The sequence below is a fragment of the Lactuca sativa genome, chromosome 7, assembly GCF_002870075.4.
Source record: "Lactuca sativa cultivar Salinas chromosome 7, Lsat_Salinas_v11, whole genome shotgun sequence".
Lineage (NCBI taxonomy): Eukaryota > Viridiplantae > Streptophyta > Magnoliopsida > Asterales > Asteraceae > Lactuca > Lactuca sativa.
In genome coordinates, this window is record NC_056629.2 from 172,591,766 (window position 1) to 172,615,868 (window position 24,103).

Consider the following 24,103-nt stretch of genomic DNA (forward strand, 5'->3'; position numbering starts at 1 on the left):
GATTCCTTAGGAATAAGTGAATGAAGGATAGTTGGTTCTTAGGGGGAAACCTTAAGAAGATGATGGGGATGGGTATTTGAGTTGATTGTTTGATAATCAAATATAATAAATGTATTATTGTGGGTTGAAAACCCTATATGCTCACCAGGCTCCCAAGCCTGACCCACTCAGTTTTCTTTTCATTACAGGTAATGACACAAGAGTATAAGTCGGCGGACTTGACGAGAGATTTTGGATTATAGATCAGTAGTTGAATAACTATTGTAAGGTCTATTTTATGTTGTTTATGCTTTTGGTCTGTAACGAACATGACATCCCGAGGTTTTATTATTTAAATAAAAATACATTCATTTCGAGAAATGTTTTGATAAAATGGTTATCATATTTTATTTTGGGAACAAATTCCGCAACCGTTTCCTTTAAACGATCACTATGATTTTGAAAACAAAGCATAAACAAATCGGTCTTTTCTGGCCGTGAAATTGGGGATGTCACAATTCAAGTCCCAAACACTTCCTAAGCCATGGAATCAACCCTAGAACCTTCCTTTGTGCAATGTAATTTACCCAAGACCACCAAAACACATTAAAACATGTCACACAAGAGTTTACGGCCGTAAAATCATAGTTTACTGCCGTAAACTCCTCAAATGGTCCTTAGGATGTTCAAATCTCATTCAAAAGCCTTGAAACCAAGTCTAGCATCAACCCACAAGTGTTATAAGGCCATTTAGCAACCAAGAACACCCCACCATGAGTTTACGGCCGTAAACTCATGGGGAATGGGTCATTTGGACCGTAAACTCCCAAAGGAGTTTACTCTTGGAGAGTAAACTCCATATCCAAACCATACTCGTCCACAGATGCTACCCGGGCCACTCCAAACACTTGGATTGAAGTGTTTCCATGCCTAGAGGTGCTTACTCTTATCTAATTAGTGGTTTGAAGTCTAATTAGATACATTTGTGTATCATTCCATATTATATAGGAACCTCGCGCGTTATCAAGCCCCGAACTGACACTTAGCATCCGAATCGACTCGTTTTCTCGACTGGTGAGTTCATACCTTTACCCTTTTTCAATGTTTTTCACTGTTTTTAGGGGGAATACAAGCAAAGTACAAGGAATACTTGTACTCAAAAACTAGTTTTACATGTGTTGTGTTTCATATTTCATATGCTTTTAACGTTGACAATCATAACAGATAACCGTTTGAACTTGCAGAACACATTATCATATTATTTGTGAAAAACGTAATAAAATGTTGTATTTTATATTTTCACAAATGGTTTTTCCACATTACAGCAGTTAAAAGCATAACATTATAACTTTGAACATGAAACTTAGTACATTGTTTGTCCTCGGTAACACTCCATAGAGATACGCTAGTGGAGGATCATTGTTTGTAACAGTATCTTTCTGTATTATTACTAGTAGAAAAACCATTCTTTAAATTGGAGACACATCCTCGGAGAACACTCCACAGAGATACGCGAGTGGAGGACCGCACCAGTAACCAGAATCTCTTAGATAGGGAGCGTGACTTGAGTGTATAGATCTATATGGGGCTGACTACCCCACACCTGGCTACTAGCTACAACCGAACCGAAAGGTTCAAGGGTGACGAAAGTCATAAAGTGATATGGACTACATATTGCCATATCTAGTCTATCGTATGGTTATGGAACTCGCAATTTCGATAACAAATATTTTCTTGTTAGTAATAATGGGTTAGTAATTTGTTTACTTTATACTTATTAGTTTTATGTGCATGTTAAAACTAATACTGTAACATCCCCCTCCGGCACGTATCACAATATTGTCCGCTTTGGGCCACTCGGCACGAGGACTTCCCAGGGGGTCACCCATCCTGGTACTACTCCCGCCCGAGCACGCTTAACTGCAGAGTTCTTATTGGATCTGCTGCCCTCACGGCTTTAAAACGCGTTGTGATAGGGAAGGTATCCACACCCCTTATAAGGAATGCTTAGTTCTCCTTCCCAGCCGATGTGGGATCAGATCTAACCCACTTTCACCCCCCACTATAGGGTTCGACATCCCCGTCGAACACATCGACCCATGCCCTGGCTCTGATACCATTTGTAACATCCTCCTCTGGCACGTATCACAATATTGTCCGCTTTGGGCCACTCGGCATGAGGACTTCCCAGGGGGTCACCCATCCTGGTACTACTCCCGCCCGAGCACACCTAACTGCAGAGTTCTTATGGGATCTGCTGCCCTCACGGCTTTAAAACGCGTTGTGATAGGGAAGGTATCCACACCCCTTATAAGGAGTGCTTAGTTCTCCTTCCCAGCCGATGTGGGATCAGATCGAACACAATATTATATATATATATATATATATATATATATATATATATATATATATATATATATATATATATATATATATATATATACACTAGATGGTTTCCCACGCATTGTGCGGGACGGAAAATTTTTAGTTATTTCAAAAAATATTTCATGCTTACAAAAATGTTGAGACGGTGTGCTTTAAAATAACATTAAAAATGATCGGTCCCTAAAAAAATACATAAATGACAACAATTTCAAAAAATTTCATAGTGATTCCAACTCCAAAATTTGAATTCCTTCTAGTTTCCATCTTAATGAAATAAGGGAGTGAGCTTCGTATGAAATTGTGATCTGCAAAACCCAACTAACAAATTTGAATGTATCAATATCAACAAAGGTCAAAAAAATGGCAAATTTTTAGTATTTTTATTTAAATAAAAATCAATTTTTATAGTTTTAGGACTATATTTCCCCTGAATAATGTTTTAATATTAAAAAAAAAACAATTTTTACATTTTTAGGACCATGTTGCCCCTGCACACTTTTTATATTAATAAAATTAACCTGATTAATTTGATGTAACTTTTTTTTGGAAAAAACTTTTGATTGCGTGTTAACAATTTTGTGATGGTGACTGAGTCAACAATTGCAAATGTAAATAAGATTGGGAAAGATGGGTAAAATAAGAAAGCATAACAGTGTTCAGAAAGAAGATTGATAGAAACCTGAAATAAAGGTCTATAGATATTAAGCAAGTGGTGTTGGAGAGTGAAGCATATGAGGTGTTTCATGGGGCAAACAAACATGTGATGATCAAGACATAAGCAAGAGCAATAATCAAATTAGACTCATGAAATATACCCCTCCTTGTAATTTGGTCAATCTTTGTGAAGTTCTAAGATTTGGTCATCGGATGATGCATCATGAATAATTCCAAGGACATTGTACAAAAATTAACTTAAAAATCTTTTTAAGTTTGTAAAGATTTTTTAATTTCGTTTGTTTTATTCTAAATTTATTGTTTTTTCTCTAGTAATCATCTGTTATTTGCTATCAATTTACAACTTTAAATCTATAGAAATCAAGAGAAAAAAACAATGTTGCTTAGGGGATATGAATAAAGATACTAAAAAAGCTTGTAAAAATAAAGGTAATTGGTCTAATTAAAAGTCTGTTCTTTTTCTTTCTTTTTGGGGAAAAGCATTAACTAAAGCATACATTCCACAACTCCAGTAACTAACCATGTCATAGTCAAATCCACCACCTATTGGCACTTTCTCCCACTGAAACAAAACATATCCACTTAAACTAGTTCGTTTAATCTTGCTTTCCTTCCTACCATGATCTTCCATAATTTTCTCATGATTTGTCTGATTAGATATAGATTACACACAAAACATATAACTAGAAAATAATAAAAAAGGATGAAAGAACCACCTTAAGCCTCCGGAGCGAAATAGTGGATAGTAACATAGCAGCAGTTGCTAACAACATAAATGCAAATAAAATTTATAATTATGCCTCAACCTGGAATTGCTATAATCTGCTGCTTTCTATCTAACCTACAACCAAATATTAAAATAAAATAATAAAACCTATATAAATCATTTTTTTACTGACCATTTGATTTTGTAGAACCTTTCTTTTTCCCCTTTTGTTTATCATTCTTGAATCAGGTTGTCGGGTACTCTTCATTCTCCGGTTGTGGCCACATCTAACATACGACGCAAGAATCAAATAAATAACTATCAGGCGTTTAACATAAAGATAGTATATTAAAGGGAAATTTAGAAAAGAATCCAAAATATTTAATAAAAAAGATATATGCTGCAAACTGCCCAGAGTTACCTGAAGATGAAGAAAATATAAACATAAACAAATTTCATGAATATAGACAATGGATGAAACTTGTTTTCAAATTGAAACATTATATCCCCAAGAACTAACTATAGTATTTTGTTTTCAGTGGTTCATATCAATGTTGGATTAAAAAATTGGTATTGTTGGTCGCACAAATGCAACTCCATAAAGTGATTACCTGATAAGTACATATGAAGATCTATTCGACATGAATGTATAATACAATTTCTAACATAAGATCTCCATGTGAAAGGGGGTTCAAAATTAAATCATTCTAACCAAGAAAAGAATTAAGGTCCGACCACGGAGATATTTACCTGATTAGACTAATGTAAGGAAATACGCCACCCTTTGGAACCGACATCTACTCGAAAACCTGTTCCAATACAAAAATCTCAAAAGTAAAAAAAATCCATAAACTCATAAATAATATAAATGTGTTCGAATTGCAGTAATATATCAACATCCTTCCATTTATGTGACATAAAAGAATTTGAAATAAATGAGCAACTGATGTGGTGAGCCCACGAACTCAAAAGGAACAACTTACAATTTAGGATCATAAACACCTCCTTCCAGCACACAAATATTATTAAAAATGTGTCCAAAACATTATCTTCAGTCAAAACTCTATGTTTTTCAAAAGTAAATGTATAGTTTTACCGAAAATACCCTTCATATATATCCTGAAACAGATTGTAGTTTTGCATTTTCCTATGTCACACCGATTTCTAAATCAGCTTGTAAGAAAAATTGGTTTCATTGTACATACACCTGTCTGAAATTGACAATGGTCAGCCTACAAAATGTGGAGATAATGTGTTAGATGACGTACAAAGTGCTTATGCTATTAATGAAACCATGTGTTCTGATGCTACTATGTTGGTGCGAACACATAAATCACTATTCATTAACCATTTTACCCTTGCATTCCGAAATAAAAAATCCTTGTATTTCATCAATTATAAAGATACTTATGATTTTTTTAGTGTGAAAAATGTTGGGAAAAAAAGGGAAGAGGTAAAGGGTAAAATGGTCATTTTTTTCTCATTAAGACCGGTTTATTATGGATTGAAATAGGAGATTGCATTTACAACTTCCAGAATACATTGATCTCTAAATTCAAACATAATATGAATAATTTCCTGTCATAGAAAACAGAAAAAAAAAACTTTTGATTAAATTAATCAAATTCCTCTTGGATGAAAGGGATATGAATGTTGTTAAATTTGATCAAAATTACAGAATTAATGCGAATATGAACCTGAAATTTTAAATTCATAACAAAACATTAAATTTGTTTCGTTGTACACATCATTTTAATTTGTACAAAGAAATAGAGTGGCTGACTTGATTTTAATAATAATATTCACAATGAGATATTCAATTTGTTGTTCATACAAATCATGCAGCCAATTCGAGAAAGCGGATTTCTACTACTTGGCTTTTATAGTATGAAATTGACCCTGAAATTTATAATAAGAACATACATTTGTAATTAAATCAATTGAATGCCTCTCCATCTGTTGCTGAGGCTTTCAGAGCTCAAATTTTATAAGAAACTGGATAATTTATTTATTGGGGTTTAAAATAGAAGAAATCATAATGTGTGCTATATACTTGTAAATCCAGATGATAGTTACAACTGCTCCACATATATCATCTCCATCATCAAAGTTTCAAACTAAACTTCTTTCTCCATCTTTGATTAGAACTCGTTCGTTTTCCTTTTAACAACAAATATCAATGGATCAGATACATCTTTATGACACTATAGTTGTGAAATATGAGTATAAATAAAGATAAGAGACTTAATCTGATAACCTATATATTGGTGAATACATATAAAAGCGAATTAATAGAGAAAGGCACTACCCTTAGAAATGCTACCAAAAAAATGTATTAATATTGAGGAAAAGTGTTACATTAACCTTAGATATTGCTTTTGATGATCAAAGAAGGGGGAATTGAAGTCATACCTCAACTACCCTTCTTGCTACTTCATGTTTAAGCATTGCTTCCTCTGGCTCTGGAATCAAACATTTCATCGAACACATGGCATGCAAAACGAAATAAAATTCTAATTCATAATAAAATCTTTAAATAGAAAAAACAATACATTGAAAATTCAATAATGAATCAGTTGGTTGCAGACACCGAAACACTAGATTTTGTGTGCGACAGACGGCATAGAGATTGACCTCGGTGGCAGTGCAATGGCGCCACTATAGAAATTATCAAATCTTACCTGAGAAAAAGTTAGAAAGATGTAAGGGTTTCAATCGGAGCACAAAATTGAATCCAAAGTTTAAAAATATTTCAACCTCCGAAGATGATGGCGTACGCTGTGGCGAAGACAGTGTCGCTGGAGGCGGAAGCAGGCAATAAATTGGACACCGTGAGAGGTAGCACTTACCCCAATCAAACCCTTGAATTGATGATGTTGGAGGGAGCAGAGGGCATAAGAAGCTTCGAGGTCTTCATCTGAGGCGGTCGGGAAAGCATCGTTTGTTCCTTTAAAAAGGAACAACAATAGATGCAGAAGGCGTGAACCGGAACCTTTGGCGGTGACAACCCCGAATCTATAAAGCCCGAGATGAAGAAGAAAAGTAGAGAAAGAAGCGATCGGGTTCAATAGAGAAGAAGTGAAAAGAAGAATCGAGAGTGTAATAAGAATAGAGAGAGAGATGAAGTGGTGGCGGTGATATGGATGAATACATAGAGAATAGATGGTTGGTGTAGAAGCATCTAGACGAATTGTATTTTCCAACACAATGAGGGTTACAGGGCAAATTGCATTTTAACAAAAGAAGTGGGCTAGATCTGCCAACTTTTAATGCAGTTTACTATTAAAGTGACACACAAACATAAATGGGGGGACCAAAAATGTAATTTAAGGGGCCAAAAGTGGCCAAAATGTCTCAGGTTAACTATTCCTTTTGTTCACAATTTATATATATATATATATATATATATATATATATATATATATATATATATATATATATATATATATAGGGTTAGGTTATTTTGTTTTTACTAACTATTGTGTGCCAGAATGCACAGATCTGGACCATCCACTACTAGAAAAACAGCCTTTTACGACGCTCATTGCGCGTCGTAAAAGGCTCAGACGACGCGCAAATGCGCGTCAAGGAAGGCCCTGTCATAAAGAGAGACGACGCGCATTTACGACGCTCATTTACGACGCGCAATTATGACGCGCGTTTACGACACGCAATGCGTATCAAGGAAGGCCCTGTAATAAAGGAAGACGACACGCATTCGCGTGTCGTAACCTTACGACGCGCGTGTTAATGACACACAATGCGTATCAAGAAAGCCCCTGTCAAGAAAGGCCATGTCATAAATGAAGATGACACACATTTTTGCGTATCATAATTTTAAATGTTTAAAAAAAAATATTATTATAAATTTTAAATTAAATTTTCATTTAATGTATCATAATAGAAATAAAATATCATATACAAAAAATACAATCCATTGCATAATATAAAATAAAATTTCATACACAAAAAATAAAATAAATTGCACAAATTATAATATGTCATACAAATAATCATTCAATTGTTAAACAAAAATAATGCATTGCTAACATGGGTTATACATTCCTATAAAACTATCAAATAATCATCCAACTATGTTTCTTACTGGAATATGTGTGTAATTGTCTCCTTCATCAGCCTCCATGTCCCAAGTCTGATCTACCTTCCTTATCTATATGTATAACAAAGACACATAAATATATTGTGAATTTGTGATCTGATCTAAAATAAGAGTCTTGAATGTTGGTTGTACCTTGTGCTTAATTTCAGCGTCTTCAATCCTTCTACACAGATTTCACTAAAACAAGAGAATGAAATCCTTTTTGAAAACACACAGCTACACCATTCTATTGGGAACAACTAAGATGATGTAGTAATAAAAAACATGATAGTAAGTCCATTTGATAGGAACTAATATAAACCAAATTCTAATATGATTATATGTAATATACATGGAAAAGAACGAAAAAACCTAATACCTGATATCGGAAACAGAAAAATAGGTTTTATATGCAACAGTGAAAGAAAATGGTTTTCGATTTGTGTTTGTATTTCTGACACGAGATGTTAACAGCAAGTCTCCAACAGGTCCAAGACTAACCCTCAATTGGTATTCAAAGCTACAAAATAACAAAATGTAGTTTGAATTGATGTAATTGAGAGACTCACAGCAGCTGCAACGGGTTTCTTCCCACTAAACATACTTGTTGCTGACCTTCTACCAAATTCCTCTCGAACAAATGCAATATCTGGCCCAAATCTACCAATATATGTAACCCCACAATTAAAAAAAACTCATTATTATACATAAATACAATGTATTTTTTTATTAACCTACTTATAATTTCCATTATAGGATTATTAGATTGATAAGTATGGTAAAATTGCTTATGATTTTTTGATTCTTTAGCGACTAATTTGATACTACCAAATTCCTTATATACCCTTGTTTGATGTATTACTTTCCTGCCTCTATGAGACACATTTTGTAATCAATTACCTGAAATTGCAGCCTTTATATTCTCTAGAATTCAAGTAGTTCACTTAGTCTTTTATGGAAAAAAATATCTAACCAAAGCATTTCATCAAAAAATATCCAACAGCTCTCGTGGCAGCAACCCCCTTTTGATTCACCCCGCCACCTGTAGTCCCGTCAACCACTTCACTTGTCTAAGCTGGTGCCACTTTCCTTTGTCCGTATAGTTCCAACATTTGTTTGCTCACCTCTGAAAGAAAAAAACAAAAAAAACGAACAATGATGACGACGACGAATATTTATATTAGTTTATAAGGGCAGAATTGGAAAAAGGAAAGGAGAGGGACCATCTAGATGATCATGCTTTAGCTAAAATTGAGAAAATATACATTAGAGGAAATAAGGCTGCAGTTTAAGGATTGGAAAAATGATGAATATTTATATTTGTTTTTGTCTTTAGACATTTCTGGTTACATGAGTATAGGGCTGCAGTTTGAGATTGGTAGAAATAAAAATAACATGAAATATCAAGTTTCTATTAATTTTGTTGACAATCATCTTTAAAATATAGCTTACCTTTTCTGAAAATTTAGCCAGTTCCTCCAGCCATTGTCTCTTAGACTTTTCCCTTCTAGCACTTCAACTAGGGTTCTAGGGATTCATACCAAATGTTAACTGGTATCATGGAAAATAAACAGTAGCCATACCACCGAAGTTGTTGGACATCTATTTCTCTCTTCAAGACCTAAACAAAAAAGAAAGAAAATCTTAAGGGTATTAACAAGGGGAACTGTTACTTCCACGGACATTTTTGATACTACACTGATGCATACCAAGCACCTTTTGACAGTGCATCAGATGTAGGTTGTGACCTCCCAAAATCACTTGCTCACATTAATTTTCTTTTTAACTAATAATATGACATTATAAACCAACAAGATTTCTTTTAACATTAAACATTGCTATTTATTAATCAAAATTTGCAGAGAGAATAACTTCTCTTTCCTCTTCTAGAACATCAGGTTTTACTGAACTACCCACAAGAGGTACTCCATTAGGGAATTACATATCCTCCAACCTATCACACATTAAATTTGGGTATTACAGTACATATATTTTTATATATTTAACTTTTGAGACTTCAAATCACTACGTACCTCTTTTTTATTGTACCACGGTCTCCAAGCAGTCTCTACTGGAAGCTTCAACTTGTTTACAGAGTACCTACCTTGAGGATGTTACTAGGACCCGTCCATTTGTGTCACCATTGCGAATTCATCATGAATCAAATGTACGCTTCTTTTGTATATGTTTAATAAATAACTGAGAAAATAAGGCCACACTGAGAAAATAACTGATTGGGTGTTAGACTAGATTGAGTTACCTGTATATCCAGACACTAATTCCATGTTTCTGGATACTTCCATCACAGAATGGTGCATAGATGTTGTAAATATCAATCTCACCATATTCACTACCTGATTAGCTTTGATAATGAAAACACTCTGCTGAGAAATTCCCAGAACCATAGCCACAATACTCGTTGATCCCTGCATTTGTCTCATCATAGTTTAGAGCATGTGTCCAGTAGTAATCATAAATCCCTTCATCAGTTGCATTGTCATCTATCACAGCATTCCCAATCTGCACAATCACAATACAAAACACCCATTGGTTGTATTCATGCTTATGTGGCGTCTGTTACATGTGACAAGACTTGTTTTGTCTTGTTCCGTCTGCTAACTACTTACCGCAATCCCACAAAGATTAATGTTTGTTCCGTTAGTTTTTTTGTTTTCTGAGAGAATGAGAGAAGCAAGTTGGGGTACGTAGTGACCTGCTAGAAGTCTCACTTGTTCAGTAACTTTTTTAGTCAGCTTTACCTATTAATCACATATTAAACTAGTTAAATAAATATTAAATATTTTTCCAGCCTAAATTACATATTAAATAAATATTTTACCAGTGTAGGTAGAAGGTCTCCAGCATTAAGTGGAAGTCCAGCCCCATCAACCATCCATGGTTTTTATTAGATAATCCGTTTGTCTGTGCTGCCTTCACTCCAGTAGTTATTAATTTGTTCAATCTTACCTAAAAGAGCATTAAAAAAAAGTTAAATTTCCCTAGTTTGTTGTTAATATCCATGACCACTGGAATGTATGAAATTTCCCGTTCCAACTTTAAGATCTGTCCTAAAAGTAAAATCAACAACAAGAACATTAACACCATAACAGGAATAGTAAAAAAAGCAGGAACATTAATAACTTGAAATTAAGATTGTGTGCTAAATAATAAAATTCGGCCATGTATTCCTTGACCCAACAAATTAATTATTTCTAATTAGTTGCAGATGTGAAATCGCCTAATGGGCATTTGAAATCTGAAATCAATTAAGTGATTCATTAACTAATGTGAAGTTGTGAACCGGTTGAAATCAATAAATTGAATATAATCAATAAATTCAATCATACCAGTTGCTTCATTCGAATCCTAATTTTTAAGGAAAATAAAAAATCAATAGCAAAACTGGTAGATTTTGAGACCAATTAGACAAAACGTTGGTACCAGGGTACCAAATTGGTGTTCCAAAAACGCAAAATTGGCGACCCAAACTCCAAATTGGCGATCCCAATCACGTATTAGACCAAATCCGTTCGCTAAAAACACGTTCCAACAATCGATTTTTCCATTCAGTGGGGTCGTTGAGTTTCCGTACCGAAGTACGTTTCCGCCTACGATCGGAACGATAACGTACCATGATTGGGAACGAAACGTTTAGAACATGGATCATGGCTGATAGAGCGATCCCTGTGACTATGGGGAAGAGTTGTTGGGTTCCTCATGAAACATCGAAGGTTTTAGAGATTATGGGTTTCAATCCTACGAAAACATTGGAGCAAGTCAATTTGAAATTGAGCCGAAGGAGTACCATGAATGTAGGAAAACACTGTTTCCTCCCGGATCGAACTCTGATGCCCCAGACTTCATTGTCTCCGGTTTTGCCTCCAAATCCTTCACATCTCCTGATTTGACCTATATATTCTCCTCAAAAGAGATTTTCTCCTATTATCAGCGTTTCAGGAACCCAAATTAACCTGAGTAAACTAATTTTTAGGTATTTTGATTATATGAAGAAAAGTGATTAATACCTGGTGTAACTTTTCCATGAAATTTTCATCTTCCCTTTCAATTGCATCGTCGTCACCCCTTATGTAAAGCAGGTAAGTATTCAGAGTATAGATGAACATGTTGTCGCCAGAAATCGAGTGTGACTGCGTGGAATTTTCAAGGTGCTCGTTATACATTGCAATATGCCCAAGCCAATGAATCACGGCTAAAATAGTAGGAAACATGTGAGGCGATCCAGGGGATTTTAAGGCCGAACTGTTGACAAGGGTAAATGTTGATTCAAACCCTAGAAATAGCTCCAAAAGGGTCAGTGATGTGATGGGGAAATGATTTTCAATGTAATATAGAGGAGGTTGCTTCGAGCCCTAGAAACCACATGACGTCGAGAATAATGAAGAAGCTAAGGGGGTGTTTGAGAGTGATGTATGTTCTTGTTCTGGATGTGTAGCTGAGAGGCATCGTTCTTGAAGGTGGTTGCAATCAACATTTATTTTTGGTAGAAGATAGGTGAAGGGAGGAGTTCAATCGATGTTTTTAGAGTGAAATCGGAGATTGGAGAGCCGAAGAGGAGAGAATCACATAAGCATGAAATGTGGATTGATTTTTTAGGGTTCAATGGTGGTGAAGCGGATATGAGAGGAGGGAGAGGGGAGAATCGATTGCAAAGATGAAAGATAGAAGGTAGCAAAAAACAAGGCGGGTTTTCAAAATTTTGGGGATTTCATTTTCGCCCGTATCTACTAAACACGCGCATTCATTAAAATTATAAAGCGACACTTATAGAAGACGCCCATTTAAGATACAGCGCCCTCCGTGTTCTTATTTTTTTTTTCTTATGACACTAATTTAAGGGCACGCAATAATGCGTGACTTAAATCCTTAAATTTTTTGAAGAGATGACACTTTTTTAATGTCACTCTCTTTTGCGTAACATAAATCAATGAGTGTCGTGGTTTGCGCGTCGTAAAAGGGTCTTTTTCTTGTAGTGATTGGATGAAATATAATCAAGGGTCATGATTTGAGGGTCTATGATAGTAGAATAGGATAGCATATACCATATAATTACACAAATTTCAGCATAAGGACATTTTAGTCAATTAACCTATATTAAAAAAAGGAAATTTTTGGATTTTTAGGGATAGTTAATTCCTTTCTTTTTTTAAAAATGAATATTTTAAATAAAATCAAATTTAAAAATCTGATTTTATTCTGTCAGAATGATAGAATGCCAACCATAAACTAGTAAATATATTTTTCGATTTTATTCTGTCAGAATGACAGAATGCCAACCATAAACTAGTAAATACATTCTGAAAGAATACACAAAATCAATTCTTGAACTAATAATATAACAAATAATTACATTGTATGATTGTGATTCATTGAATAATAACAACATTCTGAAAGAAATGATTTTTAAGCAACACTTTATACATTGTAGCATAACACATTCTGGTATAATACACTCTCGTTCTATATGTTTTCTTCCTTCTCCACATCAATGTTAGCCTCTTCAAAACCTAAATCCACAAAAGAAAACATAATCAAGTTTCAAAAATTAAACAATTCAATGCATTCTAATAGAATAAAAACTATAAATTCTGACAGAATGTATTAAACACTATAAAGTTTGACAGAATATATTAGAAAAATAAAAACTATAAATTATGACAGAATGTAGTAGAGACTATAAAGTCAACCATATAGTATCACAAATTCATTACCAGTTAAACAAATATACTTGTTGTGAGATTGACATTTTGTGTATGTTTGACCTCTAAGCCACTTCAAAATACGCTAGCATTTTATGAGATTGACATTTTGTGCGATTGGCATTCTGTCAGAATTGTATTGCATGAGAATGATTTTATACAAGGAGCTGCAAAAAGGAGATAAACATGAGCATGATTTTATACAACATACATTAGAATAAGTAGAATAATTTGAAGTGAACATTTTATCAAACCAACATATTAGATTTCATTCTAACAAAATTGGAATTCGTGATTCCATTCTGGCAGAATTACCGTCATCATATTAGATACTAAGACGATTTTGCTACTGCTACTAATTGAAGATTATTCCTTTGGTGCTTGATATTCATGAGGAAGATAAGAAATAAATTTTTCACCAATGTCTTTTAGATTCCAAATATACAATAATGAGCGACAATAAAAATTAGAATTCAAAATCACAAATTGAACCAAAAATAATACACAGACAAATTAATTACCTTTTAAACAATTAGATAAAGCACGTGTTGCTAATAATTCTGACAAAATGCATACCACAATGTTAAATTCTTTAGATTCTCTTTCAGACATTTGAACAAGCACTTGTTACGCATTATCATCAAACAAACCAAAATTCATCTAAAACAATTAATGAAGTTAGAATCTTAATGTGGGTGCTAGGTATTTATCAACAAAGACCATGATCCTTATAAATAGACAAAGAAATCATCAAAAAAATGTTAAAAACCAATATGCGTATAACATATGCAATACAATCGTGTAATCCAAAAACTGCAATGAAAAAAGACGGAGTCTTATATATAGGCATTTCATCGAACATTTAGTGGGCAAAAAAATTATGAACCCAAGTGGGAAACTAAATTTCGTTGATATGAGTATTCGTAATCATTGTGAACTCAATTGGGAAAAAAATTCATAACATATTTATTTTAGTATTTGTACAACAAACTTTCAAATATAAACAAAGTCGACAATCAATAATTGTACAAACTTTTAATAACCCAGTCAATCCTTTTTCCTTACCAATGCCCAATATTAATCTCCCAAAAGTAATCGACCAAAATGAGTGTTGGTTAGAATTTTAAATTAGAATGGCCAAATGACGTTTAATGAGTATTTTGGTCCAAAAGAGATTAATTTTGGTAAATCAATAAGAATTTAAAAAAATTACCTGCAACTATAGATCGAGTAACAATGGTTGATAATGATGTTAGGCGGCGATGATTTCCAGCAATACATTATAATCGAATACATCCAAATCTAGCATTTAAAGATAAAGAGAATAAGAAATCACTAATTAGGGTTCATCGAGTATATAGAGTCGGATGCCGCCTCTTTGTTTCGTCGGATTCCGCCTCCTTCAACAATTGTCGTCTTCCTTTCCGTGAACCCTTCTCTGGGTTGTGACATCATAATTGTTGGCAAAGGGTGTCGGCTCTGACCACCCTCTCTTTTTCGATCACCGGAGCTTTGGAATGGGATAGAATACTTGTCGATGGAAGCTGGAGGAAGAAGTCAACGTTCTGTAGATGCCAATGAACCAAAGGGGTTATTATTAGGGTTTTAAAATACTGATTTTCTTTCCTTAATTGTAAGATTTCAATTAAATGATTTCCTTAATTAAAAGTACAAAAGGTCCAAAATACCCTTTATTGATTTATTTAATTATTTATTATTTATTGAATTCTCATTGGTGCATTTAGGCACACAATATTTGTTGAAAACATTTGAACCTAACTCACTCTCTCTCTCTCTCTCTCTCTCTCTATATATATATATATATATATATATATATATATATATATATATATATATATATATATATATATATATATATATATATATATATATATTGAGGATTTTACTTTTTGCTTGTTCCTTAGATGAATTGCGGTGAGAGAAACTGGGAATAATTTTAGAGGTTTGTTTTGTATAGAATATTATATGAAATGAGTGCACTTTGGCTTTGCCGACAATTGGTTTCTTATCTCTAGTGAAAGAACATATACATCCAACACAATAGATTTTCATTTTTACATCCAACAACATTAGTAACTTTCTCTTTCAAAAAAACATTAATAACTTTGAATGATCAGTAGAGAAGAGATCGAGTTCATCAGAGACTATGAAGGAGGGACCAAATACGAAAAATGACCAAACGAGGGTATAAAGGTCATTTTGCTAAGTGTTAAACAATGAAATAAGACGGTAGGAGACAGAGTGACCATTCCCGAAACAAAATCCAAAGTCAGGGACCATATAATATTAAAAGTTGACCGCGAAGGCACAGACAACCACATGTTACATGTACGATTTATATAAGTTACTCTATTTTTAATACATATGCAACTCCTGATGTAATTTTACAATGTAAAAATATAATTCTTGACATATATATTCCCGCCATTTATTCTTGAAATTAAAAACATACGCATCCTTTTCCACAAGTATATGGCCATATATATGATGCCAAACCAAAACTCAAAAACTAAGCCGATGTATTTGATTGCAACTTTGTAAACTCCCTCTCAACAGCTTTTTTCAAGAAACTATCTTCATCTAGAATCATCTGAACAGGCAAAAAACCAAGATCATTCGCCATATCAAGCATCATTCTTTTAGTCTCAGCTTTGAACTCCTCCAAGTCGACAGTTCCATTTGAATCACGATCAAACTGCACAAATAGAGAATCATAGACATGAGACAACTCTTCTGGATCAGTCTTCACATCAACCCCGAAATGGGTTTCAATCATTCTTAGACATTGTAGCTCTTTTAGCATCTCGGAGTAGGAGAGCAAACCATCATGGTTGGTATCCAAGTTAGCAAATCGATCTTGAATTGAACCATTGAATGCTTCATCATCTTCCACAAAGCCAACAATGGTGGCACCATCTAATAACTCCACGCTCATTTTTGTATCTTTGTTAAGTTTGTTTATGAGGTTTTGATTTGATGTTAACAGAGAAAGGGCATATGCTTATTTATAATGTCATGTTGGTGGTATAATTATTATGTGCGTTAAAACAACGCTTTGGGCAATGGTGTTTTTAGGCTTTTGTGGTTTTTGACTCTTGGATTTGTGGTTGATGGGTTCTTAATGACCCACCTCAGGTTTCTCCCTTTCAACAAATATATAAAAATAAAATATCGAACATTGTATTATTCATTAAAATATAAATGCAATGTTCCAACAAAGTCAATAAAAAAAGGAGTTCATGTCTAACATTTTTACATGTAACTATTTTTTTTTTTTTTTTTTTTTTAATTTCAAGGCATAGAAAAAAATCAAGGGATTGTTATTGTAGATAAAAAGGTTATCTACTTTAGTAAAACTAAGAAAATGTATTCCAATTCGTCGCAATTTGCCCTATAACAAAATATTAAAGAATTAGAATCAATGCTGCATTACATTAAACGAACTGGTTACTATAAAAAACATAATTTAAACTTGATATAATAAATCAGTTATATTACAGTCGAAAATTGGTATTTTTTGCACGTCTTTATGTATCTTGATATAATAATTTAAACATAATTCACCAACAATGTTGGACTCAACCGGCTTTAAAAACATCTACAATGTTGGACCCAAAAGCATCTCCGTCCACAGTCAAAAAAAAAAAAAAAAAAAAAAAAGCGGAGAAGAGCTTCTAAGAAAAATCAAATACTACCTTAGTAAACTCAAAATATTTCAAAGATGGTGATGATTAGGACATTTTGTTAATACGACGATCAATTTGGTATAAGTGCTATTTTAGGAGTGGTGCTATTTTGTTAATTTTTTTTTTTTTTGTGGTTTGTCAATAGAAACATAAAGGTTAAGGTTTTTTCGAGTGATTGGCTCCAAACCTTTTAATGACTTTACCTTAATTTGTTATTTTTTTCCCTTTCTTGCTAGCTTTAATATATTCAGCTATCCTTAAAAAAATTGGTATAAGTGCTTTTGGAAAATTTTCATTTTAGTGACCAAATTATTATTAGTGTACTTAGCGCATATTTATTATTGTATAGTCCCGTATTAGGTCTGTGTTGTATTGTACTATATATTCGATTCGTGTTAATGAAATCATTCCAATTATTGGGAAAATTACCTTAATACGGTTTCTGAACTCCCTACCATCTAATCCCAATTATCGTCTCCCCCTACCGTCGGCCTCCTCGTCGCGACTTCCTCCTTCTCGGCTTCCTTCTCTTGCTTGCTTCTTGCTTGATCGTTTCTCATGGCTAGTGATGATAACACCAACCCATCCACCAAAACCTTAAACCCTACAGGATCACCAACATCAAGGCATTCGTTCCACTTGTGCTTGATCTCTCTCATGTCAATTCCAATGCTTGGCGTGTTCTTTTCTCTATCCATTAGAAAGCACATATTAAATAACATTTTATCATAAAATAATATTACTTGGAGTTTAAAAAATAAATATTTAAAAGACAACATAAGATGTTTATAAACGACTATTCATTAAAGCGTTTTAGAACGATTAAAATCAAGTTTTTATTAAAAATAGTTTTTTATGTAAAAATTTTAATAGTCAACTTTAAAATAGTTTAATAAGCATTGAATTAATAAGAGTTTTATTAAAAAGACTAAATATCAGTTTATATTGTTATAATGTCAAATGATAATAGTAGTTATTATTTTTTTACTTTGAAACCTAATATATGAAATTAGTTTCTTAAACTTAATGCAATATGTTGATATTACGTTTTATGTCTGCCAAATGCAATTTAAAACATAATTATTATCACCTTAATTTTGGTTTATCAAAATATGTATAACACCTGGTTCCTGGTATGTATGATTTATCTGAGTATTTTACCTTTTTAGCCTTGGACTCGGCGATTCGTAGACTAGACTCGTCGAGTAGGGACGAGATTTTGAGCACGTTTAAGTTGGAGACTCGGCGAGTCCATCAATCTGGAAGAAACCTTAATTTCAGGGGCTTGCACCCTATTTAAACCCCTTTATGCGCCCCAAGTTAGCCTCCATCACCCTCAGAGCATCATATACCGAACCCTAACCCTTTCCTTGTGATTTGAAGAGATCTTGTGCTTGTTCCTTGGAGTTTGAAGAAGAGAAGGAAGGAAAGACCAAAAGAGAAGGTGAAGAGCAAGAATCTAGGACTTAATCCAGAGTTCATTGAGGTACAATTCGGATCTATTCTGTTTCTATGCTCAAATCCCCATTAGAACACCATTAAGCTATCCTTGACCCATTTCCAAGCTTGTCAGTGGTATAGGGATCATAATGGGCTGAATAGCTGCTAGATCTGGCTTTGTTCGAGTTCCAGAAGCCTAGATCTAATACCTTTATGGGGCCGTATTGCATGAAAGCCCTAGATCTACCCCTTTTGTGTGTTTTGAGCCTTAGAATCCCCATGGATGATTATATACACGTAAAGTTGGAAACTTTATGTATTAACTGAGTCCTAGGAACCTAGATCTATGAATGGAATGCACTGGATTCAAGCAGAATCGAGTGTAGAGAGATTGCATGGATGCGACTCGGCGAGTTGTTCTTCGAACTCAGCGAGTCGAGTCGCGAGTCCCCGATTTTTCCCCCTTTTCGAGTAGGCGAGTAGAGCAGTGAGCCATAGGTGGACTTAGTGAGTCGGGAGCCAGACTCATCAATGGAGGGACTCGGCGAGTCAATGCCCTGACTCGGCGGGTCCAAGACAATCTTCATAAAACTCGGCAAGTTGTTCGTCAACTCGGCGAGTCGAGGACAGAATGTGTTCATCGGATGAAGATTAACTCGACGAGTTGTTCATACAACTCGGCGAGTTGGATGAAGGACCATTGTGTATTCAGTTAGGAAGAGAACTCGTCGAGTCAATGCCTAACTCGACGAGTAGAGACGGGAGTAAGGTCAATCGGCTGGATATGAACTCGACGAGTTGGTAAGCCAACTCGGCGAGTCGGGTCAACTGGAAGTTGACTTTGACTTAACTTTGGTTTGGAATCAGTCAGGGGTAAAATCCTCATTTTACTCTGGGATTAGTATCAATGTCTGATTAAGTGTTTTATGGGAATATAGCCGGGGGATCACCGGAGCAGCTGTCAGACATTTTCAGATCAACTTTTCAGCAGTCAGCCTTTTGAGGTGAGTTACCTCCCAATAAGGGTGGGTCTAAGGCCACAATGCCGGCCCACCAAGTAGGAGTATTTTAGAAGATGATTGTCTTCGTGATAATTATCTTGGTATGGATACATGTTTGGTTACGAGATATTTCTGTATGATATGTTATGTGTATGATAGGGATAGTTTTGTTGGAATAGTGTCTAAGCCCATAACTATATTTGGTATGTACTTGCCCGGTTATGCATGGTCCTTTTGGGTTGCCTTCTCCAAAGCAACTTGACAAGGTAATTTAAGGAGAAAGAGAGAGTATTATGATTTATTAATATATTATAAGAATAATATATTAAAGGAGAAATCATATATATTTAATTAGTATTGGTCATGAATTAATTAGAAATTAATTTGGTGGTCAAAAGAGATTAATTGAATAAAGGGGTATAAACTGTCAAATGTATGATAGTTGAGTTTTAGGTTAAGGAAACCTAATGGGCTTAAGGGGGAACGAAATTATGATGGGTATCCATCATATTTTCGTCCAAGGGCCTTATTCCAGAAGGTTCCATGGGCTGCTTGGTGGCTAAGCTGTCTATTAGGGTTTAGAGTGAAACCCTAGTAACCTGTAAGTATAAATATGACCCCTAGGGCATGAATTCGGCTACCACTTGATTCTAAGAGTACCCTAGGCCGATTTCTAGCCTCTCTCCCCCTCTCTCATATTTCCTTCTTGCTTGTGGGGTTTGTGAACCATTAGAGGAGTTGCATTTGTGACTCTAGGCTCAAAAGAAGAAGATATACAAGATCTAAGCCAACCATTGAAGAGGTAAACATCTAGATCTGATTCTATATGTTATTTCAGTTGTTTATATGCTAGATTAGGGTTTGTAAGTCTTGGAATCAAAGCATGTTCAATAGTGAAACCTAGATCCAAGCATTAGGGTTTGTATGAGCACATATGAATGTTTCTTATGCTTAAAACCCATCAGTGGTATCAGAGCTTTGATTGGTTTCAGTTGTATGTGATGCTTAACTGCTTTAATTGCTGAAAAAACGATTTTTGGTCCCTGCCCGACTCAACTCGGCGAGTCAGTACCTGGACTCGGCGAGTCCATGCCTGACTCGGCGAGTCAGTTTGTCAGAATTAGGGTTTTTCGGGTTTTTGGCTGCTGTTTTGACTTGGACTTGATGCTTAATTGTTTTATGAAGTTAAAATCCGAATTTTATCTATATTAAGTGTTTATCCTTGCCAAAAGAATAGATAATTTCAAATCTTTTTAAATATTAGTTATTTATGTGATAAATATGGATTATTTAAAAATTATTTGGTAATTATCTAATGACTAAAATTAAGATTAGGTCAAATATAGATAATTATGAAATTAATTGGTTAGTTTGAATTATTTGTTATTTGATCCCTTATGTTTTGAAAAGTTCAAAACTTGCCCTCAAGTTTTGAAATTTGAATTTTGTAATTAAAAGTTTAATTTTGAATAATTTAAATTTAAAACCCTTAGAATTTTTACAAGTTTAAAATTCAACCCTATACTATTATATATTATTACAAGCTTAATTAATATATATATATGTATAACTTTAAATGCTAGTCTTACCGTTAGTAGGCCTCATTCACGAAGCCGATCTATAAGGTGGGTATAAGGTTGCTGCCTATAAAATGGCGCTTAATGGGTGTACACTCACACCTACCGCTTGCTTGACTGGTGGAGGGTCGTTAGCCGAACGGGTAGGATAGGGCAACCCTCTCCTCATTAAAAGTATAATGTTGAACATAAAGTAACTACATGTTTTTCAAATTCCCATTCCTAGTTACTTTAGGGTAAAATGTGAAAATGATGCTAATCTATGGAATTACACTTCGTACCCTTGTCAAACGTTGATGGAGTGTGTGTGGTTAACCGGGACATCAATTTGGGGATGACATTGGTAGCGAAGGGTGACTCAATGTTTGTCATAGATCAATGGAGTGTGTGTGGTTTACCGGCACATTGATTAGGTGATAGAGACATTGAGTGCACCATGTTGATTCGCATGGTTATTCACAAATTTGTTTGCGATCCTCGGCATCCCAGTCGCAAATTTGAAATGCATATCGAGATTTAAACATGCCATTGAAAAGTTCAATGAATCTTAAAGATCTAGGAGTTTTCAATACATTTAAAACCTAAATTGCTTTTTCGTTTTTCATGATGAGAATTAGTGAATCGTCATTCACTTACCTTCAAGTTATTTACTTTTAGAGTACGACATCCCTTTCTAAGTTGTAAATAATGTTGTGGGGTCCTAGCCCTAATTTCTCATTTGGGTGGTTAATTAGGGATTCATTTCTAATCAAACTTTGTTCCCTTCTTTTTTCAGATGTCTGCAAACAACAACAACAACAACAACAACAACGCTTCTGGGTCATTCTCGTTGATGAACTTGTGTCAGAAAGTGACATTTGATGGTTCAAACTTCAACGAGTGGATGAGGTATATCCGCATGATCACACGCTACGAGGACAAACAATATGTCCTCGATGAAAAGCTTGAGAAGATCATCCCATATGTTGCTACTCCTGAGGAATTGGCCGCCTTTGAGGCCCATGAGCGTGATGCCACGAAAGTTCACTGCATCATGCTGGCCACCTTGAACCTCGAACTCCAAAAGTCCTATGAGGACATGTATCCATATGAAATGCATCAGGATTTGCTAGACAGGTATCACAAGAGCGCGAGGCAAGAGCGATATGAGATCATTACTAACATGATCACCGCTAAGATGGGGAGTGGAGAATCCCTAACCTCTCATTTGCAGAAAATGCAGAGGTATGTTGATCGTCTTCTCAAACTTAATGTTAAGTTTGATGAGGATTTGGCCATCGACATAATCCTCCACTCCTTGCCCTCCTGCTACAATCAGTTCAGGATGACCTACCATATGAACAAAGAGGAGGTCTCCTTGAGCAAGCTCCAAGGGCTCTTGAGGACTGCTGAGAGCAACCTCAAAGACAAATCCGTTGCACCGTCCCCTGCTGTGGCCGCTCCTGTGATGGCAATAGGTCAAGGAAAGGGAAAAAAGAGGAAGGCTCCATGTAAGAGCCACCATAAGGGGAAACCCCGTGATGGTTCGTCCTCAAGTGGGACGAAAGCTGGCTCCGTTAAACCCTCTTCCGATCCAAAAGAAGCAGAGTGCTTCTATTGCCACCAAAAGGGCCACTGGAAGCGAAGCTGCCCTCAATATCTGCAGGACATAAGAGATGGGAAGATCAAGCCCACATTTGCAAGTATGTATTCTATTAAATCTAATAACTCATCATTTTCTACTTCATGGGTTCTTGATACAGGATGTGGTTACCACATTTGTTCTGATTTGCAGGGCCTAAAAAGAAGTAGGGAGATGGAGCATGGGAAGATGAACCTGATTATGGGAAACAGAAGATCGTCGCCTGTGACCAAAGTCAGTGTTTATTCTTTAGTGTTGAGTAATGGGTTAGGAATAGATTTAGAGAATTGTTGTTATTCGCCAGATATGGAAAGAAACATTATTTCTTTTCACGGGTTGTTTAGACAAGGTTTCAGATATTCTTTTGATAATAGTAATGGTTCTATTAATGTTTATTTGAATGGTGTCTTTTATTTCAATGCATTACCTTGTAATGGGATTTATGAATCTGTGATGATTGTTGATAATTTTGGAAATAATGTTTTGAATATTGATTCGTCTACTAGCCTAGACAAAGCATGCTTGTGGCATTGTCGCCTTGGCCATGTCAACAAGAAACGCATAGCCCAACTCCAAAAGGATGGAGTGTTGGAGTCATTCGACCTTAGGGACGATGACACGTGTGAATCTTGTTTACTTGGGAAGATGACCAAGTCACCCTTTACTGGCACTTGTGAAAGGGGTGAGGGTTTATTGGATCTCATACACACCGATGTATGCAGGCCCTTTAGATCCACCACAAGGGATGCTTGCCGCTTCTACGTGACTTTTACAGATGATTATAGCAGATATGGATATATCTACTTAATCAAGCAAAAGTTGGAAACCTTTGAAAAGTTCAAAGAGTTTAAGAATGAAGTGGAGAATCAGCTGGGCAGGAAAATCAAGATGCTTCGTTCAGACCGAGGAGGAGAGTACCTAAGTCTTGAGTTTCACGACTATCTAAAAGAATGCGGAATCGTTTCGCAATTGACGCCTCCGAGGACGCCACAATTGAATGGTGTGGCTGAGAGACGTAATCGGACCTTGTTGGACATGGTTCGTTCTATGATGAGTCGGACTTCGTTACCAATAGTTTTCTGGGGGTATGCCTTAGAGACTGTCGCCCACATACTTAACTTAGTTCCCACCAAGAAGGTTTCCAAGACTCCTCACGAGATGTGGATAGGGAAGGCTCCCTCGTTGGCACATATCAA

The 24,103-nt window shown here is 35.1% G+C and overlaps 1 protein-coding gene across 1 annotated transcript; it reads right to left on the minus strand.

The window, feature by feature from the left end:
* Positions 1–15,836: 15,836 nt before the first annotated feature.
* On the minus strand, positions 15,837–16,581 carry LOC111902823 (uncharacterized). Its single transcript, XM_023898638.3, has one exon. It carries the CDS (start codon positions 16,515–16,517, stop codon positions 16,092–16,094), a length of 426 nt encoding a protein of 141 aa, XP_023754406.1. The 5' UTR covers positions 16,518–16,581; the 3' UTR covers positions 15,837–16,091.
* Between the last annotated feature and the right edge of the window lie 7,522 nt (positions 16,582–24,103).